Raw genomic sequence first — 17,515 nt, 5'->3', positions numbered from 1 at the left:
ATAAGTTTTGATTATAATAATTATAAAAAAATCGAGCATAAGTCAATTCAAACATTTTTACGAGCGTCTAAATTAAAAATTCACTAGTGAAATTGCGATTTACTATCAAACTGGTTTAGATATAAAATAAATAAATAAAATATCCTAGACTGACAAATCGTCTTCGTTCAGAATCGTTTTTCATATACAATGATACACATAACTTGCTTCACTCATAACTTAAAATAAATAATTCAATACAAATTAACTTACAAATAAACTAAGCCGTCGCTTGATATCTCCACTATTTTTTTTATGAAATTAAATCCATTGCCTTTCATTTTTTTCGTTTTGACAAACACTTATTTTTAAATTTTCCCATTTTTTAAAAATTGGAAAATTTCTAGACTTACAAAAACTAAGTGTAACTACAACTATAAAACTATAAAAGTATATTAAGCTACTATTATATGTGCACTAAAGAATAAAGATCTGAATATCTGATAATCGCCGTGACGGTTTGAGCGTGAATGCGCGTGTGCCATGTAATATAATATTATATATTATTATAATATTATAGTCAGCGACGCGCGACGGCGACAATAATTATCTTCGATTATTATCGGTAAAATTCGGGTTATATTATATTTAGATTTCCGATAGTGCGACCGACGGCGAGCTAGATAAGCGTTGCGCACTCGCACTCGCATGCACATGTCACATTATGCCTAACAACAAATTTATTTCGTCGCGAAATGTTGTAAATCATAGACCTAAACGAATTCCAACATACCGACTTGAGTTTTACTCCGATAATAATTTTGAAAACAAATTTTGTTTTGTTGTTCAATCAACTTTGAATCCTTCGAGCCACATTTTTAATTTATTATTCTTAAAAAGAAAAAACCTCATTTGAAATTTAGGGTATCCGGTGAATTGGTCGCGAACAATTGATCGCCGGTGAATTGGTCGCCGGTGAATTGATCGTGGGTGAATTTATCGTGGATATAATTGATATGATGGATTGATATAATGGATAATTGATCGTCAAATGAACAATTTTAGTTTTTTAATTATTTTATTATAATATTAGGTATATTTCTGAGTTTTATGCTTTTAAAATTTCTCACAGTTAATTAAATTTAAAATTATAATAAATAAATAAATAATAATAAAAATAAAATAATAGTAATAATATTAATAATTATACATTTTAATTTATTTAAAGTTGGAGTTGAAGATTATGGGCTATTCCTTTTAAAAAGTCTAATTTACTCCTAGTATGATAGTCGTCATATATTTTTATAATTTTTTCTGCGTGGTCTTTGTACTTCCGTTTAACACCCATCGTCATTCCTGCAATTAGTTGTTCTGTCTGTAACTTGATAAGGCTCTTCTCCTTTTTGAACGAATCTATACATTTCCATATAGTTGGATGACACGCGTTCAGACTAGATGCAAAGCCATTGTGCCACCCTTCAACAGAATTGTTGGTCCGAGGGATATTTTCGAAAATATATTTAAAACAGTTCCACAGCGTCACTGGAAATAATGCTGGTTTCCTTCGATTTCTTCGATCAAGACGTCCAATCCACGTATCTTCAAAATAATTTGTTAAAGGTGTTAATATTTCTTCGTTCAGTGAATAAAATTCTTAGTCCAGTAGTTCATTCCAGGCATTTTCTACATCCTCTTCTGGTACAAAACTAAGTGCTGCCATCATTCTAATTTGCAAAGCAAATTCCGAGTCTTCCATGTACCTTTTTTGGAATCCTAAGTTTTGCAAGCGTCTCCAAATGCTTTGCGATAGATGAAAAAAGCACCCACGAACTGATGTGTTGGTAAAAACACTTTGAATCGCATTAATCACAGCTTTTTCAAAATCAACCATAATTGATTTTGGATTTAATGATTCGTTTAATGTTTTTAATGCGTTGTAGAAATTAACATATGTGGTTTTAGTTTTATTTGGTAGCAATGCAAATATTGATGGAAAAACATTATTAAATTTAATTCCGTGAACAGTGTAAATTTGGTAAAATAAATTTGGTGACGTAGAAAAAGTGCCATCAGCAAACCAGTGTTCACATTTTTGTAGAAGTTGTAGGTTTTTTTTGGTGGAGAAAATTAAAATTCTATTTTCTACAGGACCACTGTCGAACAATAAAAAAGGTTTTCCGTCAAATGTTGTTCTATAATCGTCTGGTATGATCAATTCTAATAAACTTTTTGGGTTTGGTGGAGTAGCTTGTTCTTTTTGTCGAATACGCTGTACTGTTCTCTTTAAGACAGACAATGATGGCATTTGCCCTGCAGCAGCACTTGTCAACTATCCAATTTAAAAAAAACATACATTTTTAATTTAATTATATAAATATATTTTATAGGTATTTATATTTTAGGTATTTTAAAGTATTTTATATTATAGTTATAGGTAGGTACGTACACATTTATTATTATCGCTATACAAAAATACACACTTTATACAGGTCGGTCGGTGTGTGAGTGCAGCGTACGAAGCAGTTAGGTAACCGGGCGCGCGTATTTTCCTTTTTTAGTTAATTTTCCGGTATTTTTAATAAATTAAGTTCCAATAATTCACATATTTTAACTTTGTTTCAATCAACATTTAATTTTTACTGAGATACTGAGAAGGATTTATTTAATATTAACTTACAGATGTCGAAGCTGAGCTAATTACAGCGCGAGTACTCAAATCCACATTTTGCGTAGCCATATTTTTGATTAAATTAACGGCTTTGGCAGCTTCAATATTTCCACAATCTTGTACATGATTGTGTTGTATTTCTTTAAGTATTTCATTATTAAGAGAATGAATACGACTTTTACATTTCATTTTTTTATATTGGTCACATTTCCATATAGACTTTTCTTCGGTTCCAAATTTTTCAAAAGTATACATATAACCGTTATAAATTAATTTATCTTTGCCTTTTTCACTCTTTATGAACTCCATTATTATAAAATAAAAAAACAGTAAACACACACAATAACGTACTAGCATGGACTAACAAATGCAAGTATGTAATGACAAATTGGTACGACCATCGGAATATAGATGACGATAAATCGATAACGATCGTATAAGCTTATCTAAGTTATTGCCACGCTAGTTCAATCATCTCGTGTGTACATTATATAATAGTATTTAAGATTATTATATCTGTGAATCCCATTGTAAATTGGGTTTACTGTACGTTATTTAAAAATAAATAAGAGTATTTGAATCATCTAAAATAATAAACATAAAACTCGGATGTGTATATAATATATATTAAATATTAACTATGTAATGAGTATAATAAAATAATTAAAAAACTAAAATTGTTCGTTTGACGATCAATTATCTTAGCGACCAATTATATTCACGATAAATTCACCAGCGATCAATTCACCGGCGACCAATTCACCGGCGATCAAATGTTCGCGACCAATTCACCGCGAACCAAAATTTAGAAAAAAAAACTTGTATTCTTAAAAATTATAATGGAGATAAATAGTTTTAAATTTTTTTTTTTACTATTCTGATTCGAAGGATTCAAAATATACTTCATAATAAAGTCAAATATGTTTTCAAAATTATTATAGGAGTAAAACTCAAGTTAGTACGTTGGAACGCGTATAGGTCTATTTTACTCTAAAAAGTGTTAGTGTGGAATCCCCTTAATAGATTAATAAATAAACTAATCAATAAAATATATAAGTTGTTATCTTTAAATATAAATACAAAGTTCTTCGTAAATATACCTTTTTTTTCTGATAATATTTTCTATACAAACTTATGATCTCTAAGTTCTTCGTAAATATACCTTTTTTTTCTGATATATAATATTACAAACCAGAGGCCTGGGAGACCATCGAATTTTTTCATTGACCGTCTCAAAAATCACCAAAGAAGCGCCACAAAAGAGATCCGCTTTCCCTCCATTCTCCTCTATAGCAGTACGAAAAATCGCCAGAGGAGCGCCTTCGGGTTTCTGCTTTATATAGTTAGAGATAGTTAAAGATTCGTGATGATTTTTACGTATTTTGTCAAAATTAGAACATTAAATGCTTATAAAACAATTTTGACTATGTATTTTTAATATGTTTCAACTGTCATTGTAATATTATATTATTGTTTATTAGGAACCTTGTACCTATTAAATGTTCAAGATTTTTTACCCAAAGAATACAATCTTATATTGACATTTATAGAAAAAAAAAAAATTGGAAACTGAAAATGTCCGTAAATCGTTTAAAACAAGTCAAAATATTTTGAAAATGTTATCATGCGTAGACAATACTAATATAAACATTCAGTGAACATTTAATGTATTTACGGTTATTGGTTTTAGAGTTACACCAAAAACTAAAATCAATGTTGTTGAAAACCGATTTTGCGTAAAATTTACCGTTTATCCTTAATCTTAATTTTGTTTTGTCTTTCCCTGCGATTTGAGAACTATTGAGAATTTAAAATTCTGATCTACTGAATGCAGCAACTAGATTCACTTTCCCATCGAATAAGATACTTTTGAAGAATATTGAAGCAGTGTTACCTCCTCGAACGGTGATTACAGACACAAAAAAAATATATATATTTTATAATATGATACGATAGTAGTTGTTTCAAATACAAAGTACAATACGTAAATACCTAGTAATACCAGTGGCGTCATTTCAGTTTTCAATAGAGGGGGGCAAAGGTTTTGATCGGCCCGAATGAGTAAAAAAAAACCACAAGCTTCGCTCGAAACCACATATTATCTGCTTACATTTTTTTATGGTAGCCTTTTTACTAATTAGGTAACATAATTTTTAAATATAAGGTAGCAGATATTTTATAAAAACAATTGTATACCTATATCAGTTAAAAGTCTACAAACTATTGTATGGCAATATTTATATTGATAAACAAAAATATTAGTAGTTTATTAGGATATCTTTTTTTTTTTATTTTTGAAAATATATCAACTGCATTATCTATAAATCAATTTAACCTGATTCGTCACTTATAGCATATTCTCTATATTACTCTTGTATAGGTATACGATATATTTACAAACTAATATTATCTTAAATTTTAATATATTTTTTTTTATTGCTTGCTTACCGGCTCAAGTTTTGTCTGTTTATCAAATATACCAGATATTATTTTCGATTCTTTTCGAGCAGTTTTATATTTCTAGCCGCACCACCCATTTATTATTTTTAAGTCATATTTTGCCCAAATTAAAAGATTAATGTAAACACGCGTCACGAAAAAAAATAATTTTAAGGAGTACCTATGCATACTGACCGTTTTTAAGGAGTTCAATATAGGCAATATTTTTATTTGTGTGCATACGGGTCGTGTAAATGTGTGCGTAGTAAGTGATCATTAGTGTGAGTGACTTTGTGTAAATAAAAAGCGAAGCGCACCCGCACGTGCACGCACATGTCGGTAACACAGCATTTTACACGCTACATTACAAATGTGAATTTTAGTGAAACACTGAAACTTAGTTTCGTATTTCCAATAATATAGCTTACTGATAGTGACATTACAGTATGAACACGTATTATACAAATTTAAGAGAAGAAGTTTGTCTAGGCTTGTATAGGAATCGATTTTCGATATTTTGTTTTCAAAGTCCAATATTTAACTTGTGATATTTTACTTTTTCAATTTGAATTATTGAGTTTAGTAATTAAAATATTTAAAATTGACTTTACACAGACATAAATTAACTTCTCTACTACAATATTGATAATAGGTGTATTTACGCTCAAACCGATCAATAAACCATATTATTGGAAATGCAAAAGTACATTTTCATAGAATTTTTCAATGCTATTCATACCCCTTAATTTAGGTAGAATAAGGTACTCAACTAAATTAACACAATACGCAGAATAGTTGAATCATACACGACCGTCGCAAGTTAACCGAAGTCCGTGATCAATGATAATTAATAAGAGTGCCAATCGGTTGTTGTTTTTAGAATTTGTATTAATTTTAGAATTTCAGATTTTAGAAATTAAACCATACGAGATTATGATACTGTTCATTTTTCTTCACAAAACACACTCACACAAACAAACATACATTTAATACATACCCTTACATACAATGTGTACGTCACCGCACACGTCTAAATATAAATACATGAAATTCCAACTATCAATTAATAAAAATGTATCATTGTGACAATAATATCTTAGTATTTTCTGAAAATATTATAAAATAGGCATGTTTTTGCGCTAATAAAATATAATAATGGTAAAACGGCAACAACTGGACACCGACCCATTGGGCCGCTTTTAAAATCAGACAGGGGAAAATGCCCACCTTGCCAGCCCCTCAAATGACGCCACTGAGTAATAATATATTAATATTTATAAAACAATTTATCTACATTGCAAAATTTGTATAATGTGGTAAAACTGTTCGAATTTAATATGTTTCAACTTTATATTATACAACGCTTAGGTACTAATAATTATGACATGCATAAGGTTTAATTTAAATGAACAATTATTATTGTAAGAACTGTTAAAAAATTGTACACATAAGTAAAAATCTATTTATACTAATATCGGTTTGAATTACAATAATAAAATTGGAATAAATCATTTTAATAACATGACCATAATCTAATTAAATTATTTGTGTTTGTTATACAGTCCACGAATCCATTGTATGTGGTACTTCACTTCTGTAAAAACTGTTAGTGAACTTAGTGGATCCTTGATACCCGTTACTCCAGTCAAATAGTAAGAATTGTTGTGGAAAAAGCTCAAGCCATCACCGTCATACCCCACACTTACATCTGGTCCTGAATCCAAAAATATTTTTTGATTAATACTTTAATTAATCATATGACTGTTAGTGGGTACTGGGTGGTGGTAGGTACAAAACATATTTTTACATTATTTATTACAAATTATGTACAAGTAGGTACTAAATTACAATAGTATAGGCGCAATCGGGGTTAAATGTATGGGTGGTGCTAGATTTATGTCGACTATTTCGGTCCGTGGAAGGCAGTGTTATAACATAAATGCATAATATTATAATTATTATAAATTCGATGATGGTCGGCTAAACACCCCCAAACACCTCCAAATTGCGCCTCTGTATTACAACGATATGTGATGACTGATAATATTACAGTATAGGTACACATTATTGCCTATATGGGTTAGGACGGTTAGGTAACTGTAGGCACCTATAAGATGTGGCAGATGTGGTTTGAAACTATAATATTTAGGGGTGTGTTACTGTATACTATTTTGTTAAAAACATCGATGATTTCATGGTATTTAACTTAAATATTATATTACCTAATTCAGAAGCGGTACAAAACTTATCAAAAGTTAAAACAACACGAGATACGTTTGGGTACATTTTTCGGCAAGTACTAAGGTTGATGTATGGTAAAGATAATTCTGATAAAATAGGACTTATACTGCCGTTATTCGGATATCCCCAACCAACAATCTGTAAAAGTATAAAACATTTTGTATATTGTACAATTATAATTAATTTATAAAATCAATAATTTTTTAAACGGCTCTTGAGAAAGTGAATAAATAGTTAAATAAATTCTGACTCATCAAAGTTCATAAAGTCTAGTAGTGGTTTTACAGATTTAATTTTAAGGTTCAATTGGTTGTTATTATTTATGGTAACATGCCAACATTTGTGCATACTTAAGCCGAGACATACTTTATCTCACGGTATTTGAACTTACAAATGGACAATGATCGATAGTGATGGCGTACATTAAATCACAATTTTAATATTTAAATAATACTAGAAACTAACCTTTCCTTGATCTCCATTGACTACATTGTATTTTTCATCCCAGTCAACACAAACAGGTACAATATAATAACTAAAAGAAACTCGGTTTTTTAACACAACAATAGCTATATTATTAGCTAAAAACTCAAAAAATCCACCTTTTTCCAGGTAAATATTTTCCACCTATATAATTGTTTTAATTTATATTATATATTTGACAGCATTTATTTTTAGACTTATGAATTATTAATAACTTACATCCATTATTTGAGTAAAGTTATTGTCAATAACTGAAAAGTTTCTATCATATTTACCAACGGCAATTTTGTACAGACCATTGATGTTTGTTATTATATTAGATGACATACCACGATGATACCAAAAACAACGAGCCCCTAAAAATAATATGTATTTAGTTTTAATTCTTTCACATATTCGTTTTACAAAGATTTTACCCGTAACGACTAAATTTGAAGAAATAATTGATCCGCCACAAAGGAATTCATGATTGTAAACGTTTTTAACGAATCTATATATTCCAGCATGCCATGGTGCGGTTCCAACAGTTGCGTTTTGACCATTAACTATTGTTTCTTGGTTTATATATACTCTACCGCAATCTAAAATAGTATGAGATACATAATTTATAAGATATATTATTAGAAAATAGAAGCTTCATAATATTTAGAATAATATGCTTAACACTGGCATCTATTAGTTATTAACACGATGTGAATACCAATATACTACGGTGTGGTCAATTATTATCTCTATGATTAAGGTACCTGGTGAGTAGCCCGTTCGTTCTTCAATATTTTAAATTCAAACTTAGGAATAAGTCTTAAAAAAGACAATTTTTATCTTTTTTTACAAATTATTTTATACCATAGTTTAAAATCAAATAAAAAATCAGAGTTTAATGCGGGCTGATTCACAGAATATTGTTAAAGCCGTAAAAAATGTAAAACCTACAGTTGAGTTTTACGGGGCTTATAAACAACAACAAAAAAATGAAGGAAGATAGGTAAATTCTGTTTTCAAAATCAAGTGGCACATAAAAATACTAAGATTTCAAAAAAAAATTTAAAAAAATCACTTGGGAAAAATCTTCATTTGCTCCCAAATATTTAATGCGTTTACCACTTCACAGAATTATTTAAAGAATTGGGCTTCTTAGCATTCCTGTTGGACAATGCCGTCAAAGTACGACTCAGTTTTCAACACCAAGTGACTACACCCCATATCCACATCATAATTATTTCCTACGATTAAAGAAATTTCTTTCATCGTACTATTAATGTTATTACCATTTTTTTTATTATACATATATAAGACACAGCATATTAAGCATTTTCGATGATTAAAAATATGCTATCTAGGTTCGCTGTATCTGTTTACATTGCGCTTAATGCACTTATTACAAGAACGTATAAAAATATTTAATGTCATATGGCTATGATTTGTACCCGTGGAAAAATTATTTCGATACTCGTTTCGAGCACACAATGCTACGGTCTCGTCTGAACTATCTGAACAATCCTTACGACCATCACAAACCTCGGACGTTTCGATCGACACTCCATTTGAACAATTAAACTTCTCTTTGGTGTTTCTATAATTGTATTCAGTTATTATTTCATATTAGTTATAAACTATTATAAGCAAACATATGAAAGCTAATAGAATTTTAAAAATTATTATGGGTTTACTAATTATTACAATAGGCAGCTGTGCCAAATCCAACTATAATTACTTATCTGCCATCAACGAGAAATATATTAAAAATTGACGAAATTCAGCATATTATTGTGTTAACTGAATCAGAGACTTGTCAGTGAACAAAATATTTTAATAAGATAAGATAAGGTATTCGTAAGTATGAAATTTGTAAATAACTTACAACAATTACTATTAAATAGATTCAAGATAATAATTAACAATTAGATTGTGGAGCATATAATCGAATGTTGTATGGAATTTCAGATGATTTTATCTGATGTTCAATTAGGGGGTGCAAGGAGGTAACATGTGACCTCTCTAGACAAATGTGAAATGATTGAAATTTTTTGCATTTGTAAATAATAAACTATTTTTACTGATGATATTATGATACATGCCATGGGTATACATCGTTTATCTATGTTGTGGATTTATTTTCTGTTATTTAATAAAATTAATTCTGTTGGTTCTTATAGTTATTTTTTTATGATATTGTCACCCCCCTAGGTTCTGATTGATAGGCGCCCTTGTATGTTCGTATATTGTTTGACGGTAATTATTAAGACTTTAGAGCTCTAAGCCACAAAGGCTCAAACTACCACTTTTTTGCCATTTATAATAATAACATAAATACATAATATATATTTATAATACAGTCACTTACACGAATGAAGATGATACAGATGGTTGTCCTCCGAGTATTATACAACAGAATATGACGGGTACTGAAATAATGAATTGTTCTTATGAATTACATATGAAGGTAACCAATGTTTAGTGGATTAAGATTATAATTTATTGTTCAAAACAGTAGGTACATTTAGTCTGAATTCAATAGCACCTATCAGTGGCGTATTTTCAATTTTTTTTTATTTTAGGGGGGTTGGGGTTCAATAATTCAGACATAATACAGGTAGGTACTGATGTAAAGAAATATTTTTTAATATATTATAAGAATGGAAAATAGTTTTTTTTATTATGTTTTAAATTTTATGGGCTAATTTTAACACAAGTATATTTTATAATTTTAAAGTACAAAATCTAATCGTCTTTTTTTTTACAAAGTTCATTCAAAATTTCTTGTGGTTAGAGAAAATCTTTTAAATTGTAGATATATGACATTATGACAATAATCGTCCATATCACTCACTAACATCTGGACAGAAAATAAATAGTACGTAGGTAAACATGGTCCTAAATGAGCACTAATTGTCGGGCAGTTAACGCCGCGCAAATTACATTAATGTTTTAAGCGCTATTATTAAAAATAATATATTCCTTAGGGCTCACTTCAGATCAATGAGCTATTATTATTATTTACTAATTTTTATATATTTATTTTGATACTTACATACGTCATAGATATTATCTATTTTATTGAAAAAATATGAACTGTACTTGTAACGACAAGCAGTTGTGACCGCCACCGTTGTTCGGTAACGAAATACAAACATGAAGTTAATGATTCTACGACAATTTTTGCCTTGTTTACAATTCAAATAGATTAATAATAGCTACCTACCAATAGAAATAGTTTATTGGAGAATGATGTGCGTCGTCAATTTCTTGCAATGTTTCGACTGTTTCGAGAATTATTGATGATGTTTATCTAATACAGGTATTTTATAAAGTGGTAATAGGTACCTACCTGGTACATACAAAAAAAACCATGTCCGCAAAAGCCTACATAAATCGGAGTCTGCAAATATGTAAGAATTTTTAGTTTTATTTTTTTTTTGAGAGATGTTCTGGGAGGGGGGTCCAGTACCCCTGGGACTCCCCCATCCATAAATACACCACTGACACCTATCATAATTATATTGTAATCTTAAGAGGACGCAACACGCGCATGTGTTGTCTTCGTCTTAGAAACGCGTAACATACCAAATGTACGCTCAGAAATTCAATTTTTATGCAGTTAGCTTAAAAATTAGAGTGAATCATCCTATTATGAAACTTGGTGGTATAAGAACATCATCTGTGTTTTGTTGGAAGTTTGTTTTACGATAATTCAGTTTTTAATTGAGTTATGAGCATTTTTAATTTACATTTATAACACACTTAAAAACTTAACTGTCGTAAAAAACTTCCCACAAAACACAGATAATGTTCTTACCATCAAGTTTCGTAATAAGTCGTTCACTCTAATTTTTAAAAGGAAGTCACACCCGCATGTATTGTCTCCGTCTTACAAATGTACAAGAAAGCAAAAACTGTTTTGCGCGGGACAACTTTTCTCGCACCATATTTGTCGTAGAACTACCAAATTTTCACAACGCGTAAAGAAGAACTTTAACAGCGAGCTCTTTTTTTAATAGCACCATACAATCATTTTTTATAAGCAAATGAAAAAAAAAAACAAAAAAACAAAATGTTTAAAAGCAAATAACTTTTATCGTATTTATGTTATACAAAATATGGGCACACTGTTGCACAGATTAAGTTCTTCTTTACGTGTTGTGAAAATTTGGTAGTTCTACGACAAATATGGAGCGAGAAAAGTTGTCCCGCGCAAAAGAGTTTTTGCTATGTTGTACATTTGTAAGACGGACGATATAGCAAATTTTCGTTCTCTAGTCTCAATAGGGTGCTGTACTGCTGTCAGTTTTGATATTAGAGTGAATTGATCTATTATCAAACTTTTAAGTAACAACATTATCTGTGTTCTCTCGTTATTTTTTTTACGATATTTTAGTTTTTAAGTGAGATATGGTATGTAAAATATCGATATTTTAAAATTCTCATAATTCACTTAAAAACTAATGATATGAATAACTGATCTTCGCATCATTTTACTTTTACAAATTTTTTATAAATACAACCAAAAATTCGATATTTCTCACTCTTTCAAGTGACTTCCTTAAGGAAGTAACGTCTTAACTAGTTGAATTGAAGTTTATAAATTAATATCTAATGTTTGTAAAAATTCACTAACTTTTAGTACCGGGCGTAATACAAGGTTTAGCATATTTATCTTAATTTGAACAATTACATATTACATAATACATCATAATCCAGACATTATGTTATTATTATTATTTGTACCTATCTATCATTATTATATTAACTTTAATATTATATTACACTAAGTACTAACATAAATACTCTCATGAACAACAGTCCGATACGGTCGATCGTTTAATCGTTTCGTTCCGTTATTTTATCGTTATAGTTTTAATAATTTGTCGTGCAATACGTGTTGTAAAGCAATATCACCGTCTAAAACTATGTCGTTTAACGTATGTACAAAGAAATACTATGCAACCTGCACAGAATTGAAGTCGGTCTCTAACTACAATCAGCTAATTAAAGATGAAAATATTTTGAAATGTCTTGAATGTAGAACTAGTTGTATCACTACCAGGAAAATATTATGCTATGTTAATACTATTAGTAAAGGTACTAATTTAGATAGTGTTAAAGACGCACTTAATATTATATTATTTAAAATTGAGGAATTAAAAAATACTAATAAAGAGTTAGAAAAGTCGGTTAACTTTTGCTTTGATAAGATCGATAGTTTTGATGAAAAATTAAAAAAATCTTTCAAAAATCACCGACGACCACGAAAATAGACTAAACATCGCTGAAACATCTTACAAAAATTTCACGTCAGAATTCGAACAATTAAAATCACACACCAATTACCTCTAACAACGATTACTTGAAAATATCATAGAAATATCCGGCATTCCATATACTACTAGTCTACTAATGTAAACTTATCTACTATAGTTGATCGCATAGCCACAGAATTAAAAATTGATTTTAATACCAAATATATTCAAAGTATACACCGAGTAACATACGATAAGAATAAGTCCAACTCAAAAATCATTGTGCAGCTCACATCAGTCAATAAGAAAATTGAGTTTATTTCCAATGCTAAGCAACGTTTTAAAGATAAAATCATCCTTACTGCCAATAATATTCATACTAGTTTTAAAAAAGGCCTGTATATTTTAATTCCATGCTGACTAAAGAAAATAGAAAATTATTATGGATATCAAAGCTCTACATTAGCGAATTTAGCTACAATATGCTTGAGCAAATAGTTCGGGTGTATTTATCAAGAAAGATGTTGGAAACAAAGCAATAAAGATAATATTGGCGAGCAGCTGCGCCAATTAGGGATCCGGGACATTTGCGGTCGGCACCTTTTGCGTGCCATTTGCGGTCAATTTATTTCTATCTACCTGACTATAAGATTTGGGTGCTATATATAATATTTTATATACTATATACTTAATTTATGCTAATAGGTAATAATATAATACTTTTTTACTATAATTGATATTGGTAATTATATAATTGTCAATCACAATTCACTGTACTTACATAAAGAACATACCCTAATTTTTTTTTTAAATCTAATGACAAACACAAAAATAAAAATTTAATTTAAAAAAAATTAAAAAATTAAAAAAAAACACACATTGTAAAATTGTAAAATCAATACATTCATCGCTCCGCTCAGAATCTAAAATGCACATAATAATAATATTTTTGTCAATCCAATTATTTCAAGGGGAATGTGGAACTGTCATAAAAGAAGACACAGAACCAATAATATTGTTGAGGGTTGGAATAGTAAACTTAATAAAATATTAAATACACCACGACCAACGTTTATGAACTTATATAGCTGTCTTAAAAAAGAGACTGAAAATGCGGAACTTTTATATGAAAGAAGCTACTTGAATATGGAAGGTAAAAGGAGAAAAAAAATGTACATACAATTAGACGAAAGAATTAGAAAAACATGAAACTATGAATTAGATACCTAATGATTTAGAAATAGCTATTATTAAAAAAATAGAATAAGGTTATGTTTATTATGTACTGTGAGTCTGTGAAATATATTATTATGTGCATTTTTATAATAATAAATATTTTTAAATTTTTTTATGTAAGTACAGTGAATTGTGATTATTTTGTGAATTTTTAAACACGCCAATAAAAAATACTGCCAGTCCTAAACCTAGAAAAGTGTGAAGGGAAGTTTAAATATGGATTGAATTATAGTAAAAAAGTATTATATTATACCTATTAGTATAAATTAAGTATATAGTATATAAAATATTATATTTAGCACCCAAATCTTATAGTCAGGTAGATAGAAATAAATTGACCGCAAAAGGTGCCGACCGCAAATGTCCTGACCGCATCGGTGCTGACACCGCCAATTAGATACTAAGAAAAAAATATTTCAATTGTATATTTAATAGATATCTAGGTATGTTATTAATTTTTCTATCTTCTAACTCAATGTATATGTTTGTTTATCAATCCACATGAAAAATATTATCGATAATGCTACCAACAATATAAATCTGTAAATAATATTAAAACAGTTGACTATTTGTATAATAATATGATTTTTAATGTTAGTTTTTCGGTTTTTTAAATTAATATAAGAAAGTTAAATGCAAATTTTGATAATTTGGTAGGAATATTAGAAACAATTCAAAATAGATTTAATATTACTGTACTTAGCGGTACTTGACTTTTAGAAGAAAAATATATAGGATTAAATGGTTATCAACAAATTCAATCATTAGGTAATTTAAGCATATCTGATGGTATATCTATATATGTTAAAAATGAATTAATGATTAATTTAATTAGTTGTAAAAAAAATATTATTTTATCATGTAACTCAATAGAACATAAAATCAAATATTTCGATCAAGAAATAAAATTAATTGGTATATTTAGGTCACCTAGTGATGATGTTAAGATGTTTTTAAATAATTTAGGACTATTTCTCGAAAGTTGGAATTAAAATGATACCATGCTTTTAATTGGTGACATAAATAACGATATAATTAAAACTAATGTAATTTTAAATGGTTACCTTAATTTATTAGCATTTTATGGGTTTACCTCCTACATCGATAAATACACCCGAATTTTCAATAACTCAAAATCCTGTTTGGGTCATATATTTATTAAGCTAAACAATTCTAGAATTGTTAATCCAAACATATTTAAAACTGATAAAACATCCAATTTTCATTAAAGAAAATTCAGATGACCTATTATTTAATTTAGGCAATACATCAATTAAACTAATAAGTGCAGGTTTGACAATAACGGAATGGCAATAAATTTAAATAAATCTAATTTTATAAAATTTAATATTTATAAGAATAAAACTACTAGTATTAAAAATAACAAACTATTTTTCCATAAGACTAACTGTAAACAAATATTCGATTGTGATTGTGATGAAATAAAAGAACTATCAAGTACAAAATACCTAGGATTGATCTATGACAATAATTTAAACTGGAAATACCATATTGAGCATTTAACTAAACTAGTAAGGACATTTTTCAATATTTTTAAAACACTCAGACTATTCTAAGATACTAAAGTTTTAAGAATAGTTTACTATTCATTAGTAAATTCAGTTATTTCTTATGGTATAAGTATATGGGGTGTAAACTAATCTTACTTTATTAAACACCGCTGTAAATTCCTTAATTAAATATATCATAAAAAAAACACATCTAACTCCAACTAACGTGATATACACAATATTTAATGTTAATAATATCGAAAAACTGCATAGAAATCATTTGCTTTTATTACTATACAAATATAAGCATCTTATTAGAAAACCAGCACATTATATTGGTACCAGATTAAAAAAAAGACTAATGCAAATACTCCTATATGTAAGAAACTTTATGATATGATGTCACCTTTAAATACTGGTATAAATTTACTCCGTAGTAAAAATATTAATATCGACTCGTTCCAAACTTTTATTAAATTTAAAATGTACATTAAAAATTTAGATTAACTAGTTTAAAATGTGTTAATTCAAAGTATTTAGTTAACCTGTTATTCATTGTAATGCTTTTAATGATTACATTCTATTGTTATTAAGACTCACCCAAACTAAAACAATGTTACTATCTTATGGGGTGAGTCAGAAAGAATATTATATTTACAATTTAAATTGTATCTTGTGTTTCTGAATTAATAAAGTTATTATTATTATTATTATTATTAAATACATAATGCCATAAAAACATGATTTTCTATTTATTGTAATATATTGTGAACACTGGTATTACGTACCGAAAATCAAAGTTGAATAAAATACTATCCTGGAATATGTCTTCTCGTTCATTGCAAATTGTGAGGTGAGCTGAAACTAAATTAAATCAAATACATTTATAAATATGTACAATAAATGTTTGTAGGTAGGTACATAAGCTATATCAAATTAACGCACTGTACACAAAATAATATTAATTTACAGTACATTGTCTCACATGTATAGGTATAGTGAAATAAAAAATAGTAATAATAGTATAATGTACCTGTTTATTAATTATTTACTTCGCGAAATACAACTCAACAGAACGAGAGTTCTAAACACATAATATCGGGTTTTCTAAAAATCTAATATATTATAATATATTAATATAAGCCCATGTCCATCGCATAGTGTTGGTGTGTAGCCTGTTTGTTGTTATCTACGATCTACCTAAATGTAATACTATATGCGATAACATGATTGACCTAAAGTCAAACTACCTAGATCGGTGGCATTATTTCGACTACAAATCGTGTACTCAAATAAAAACAAAAAATACATCACTATAAAATAAATTGTACATTCTCAATGCTCCACTCAGAAGCAAAAAATATATTAATAATCATGCCTTAATTAAAATATTTTATCTGCAAAAGGAGACGAGGGACTGTATTTATAATGAGATTAATATCGAGGTCTCAGGTTAAATATTTATATGATGAAATAAATTGTATCATTGAAAAAAACGGATGCGGGTAACGCTCTGTTGTACCTACATATAAGAGAAGTCACTATAATGGATGTGTAAAATTTGAATTAAATTATATAAAATCATTGTATCTATACGAAAAAATACGTTCCAACGCGAAAATGGTCAGTCTATAATGTCTTAGTATATTTTATTTGAAATTATTATGATTAAATCACTACAGTAGATTACATTAATTATTGCCAAAAATAATGAATTTGAA

General features: G+C 28.5%; 2 protein-coding genes across 2 annotated transcripts; both read right to left on the bottom strand.

The window, feature by feature from the left end:
- Positions 1-1,633: 1,633 nt before the first annotated feature.
- On the bottom strand, positions 1,634-2,902 carry LOC132945641 (uncharacterized). The gene is made up of 2 exons (XM_061015412.1): positions 2,657-2,902; positions 1,634-2,308 (listed from the first exon to the last, which is right to left on the bottom strand). Exons 1-2 carry the CDS (start codon positions 2,900-2,902, stop codon positions 1,634-1,636), a joined length of 921 nt encoding a protein of 306 aa, XP_060871395.1.
- A 3,517-nt stretch (positions 2,903-6,419) lies between these two features.
- On the bottom strand, positions 6,420-16,930 carry LOC132945119 (serine protease 48-like). The gene is made up of 9 exons (XM_061014770.1): positions 16,828-16,930; positions 16,583-16,658; positions 10,155-10,215; positions 9,238-9,383; positions 8,227-8,391; positions 8,030-8,166; positions 7,793-7,954; positions 7,309-7,465; positions 6,420-6,800 (listed from the first exon to the last, which is right to left on the bottom strand). The coding sequence occupies exons 2-9, from the start codon at positions 16,632-16,634 to the stop codon at positions 6,628-6,630; spliced, it is 1,053 nt and encodes a 350-aa protein (XP_060870753.1). The 5' UTR covers positions 16,635-16,658; positions 16,828-16,930; the 3' UTR covers positions 6,420-6,627.
- Positions 16,931-17,515: the final 585 nt, after the last annotated feature.

Source organism: Metopolophium dirhodum, chromosome 5 (genome assembly GCF_019925205.1).
Source record: "Metopolophium dirhodum isolate CAU chromosome 5, ASM1992520v1, whole genome shotgun sequence".
Classification (NCBI taxonomy): Eukaryota; Metazoa; Arthropoda; class Insecta; order Hemiptera; family Aphididae; genus Metopolophium; species Metopolophium dirhodum.
Note: the sequence above shows the minus strand (reverse complement) of the source record. Positions and strands in the feature narration are given on the sequence as shown.

Bases quoted from the DNA above. Each gene is read 5' to 3' on its own strand.
- LOC132945641 (XM_061015412.1), bottom strand. From the start codon at position 2,902: ATGTATACTTTTGAAAAATTTGGAACCGAAGAAAAGTCTATATGGAAA. The intron at 2,309-2,656 runs GTAAGTTAATAT...TAAATTGGATAG, and splicing joins TTAGCTCAGCTTCGACATCT to TTGACAAGTGCTGCTGCAGG.
- LOC132945119 (XM_061014770.1), bottom strand. From the start codon at position 16,634: ATGAACGAGAAGACATATTCCAGGATAGTATTTTATTCAACTTTGATT. The intron at 9,384-10,154 runs GTAAGTGACTGT...ATACAATTATAG, and splicing joins TCTGTATCATCTTCATTCGT to AAACACCAAAGAGAAGTTTA. The intron at 7,955-8,029 runs GTAAGTTATTAA...ACAATTATATAG, and splicing joins ACTTTACTCAAATAATGGAT to GTGGAAAATATTTACCTGGA.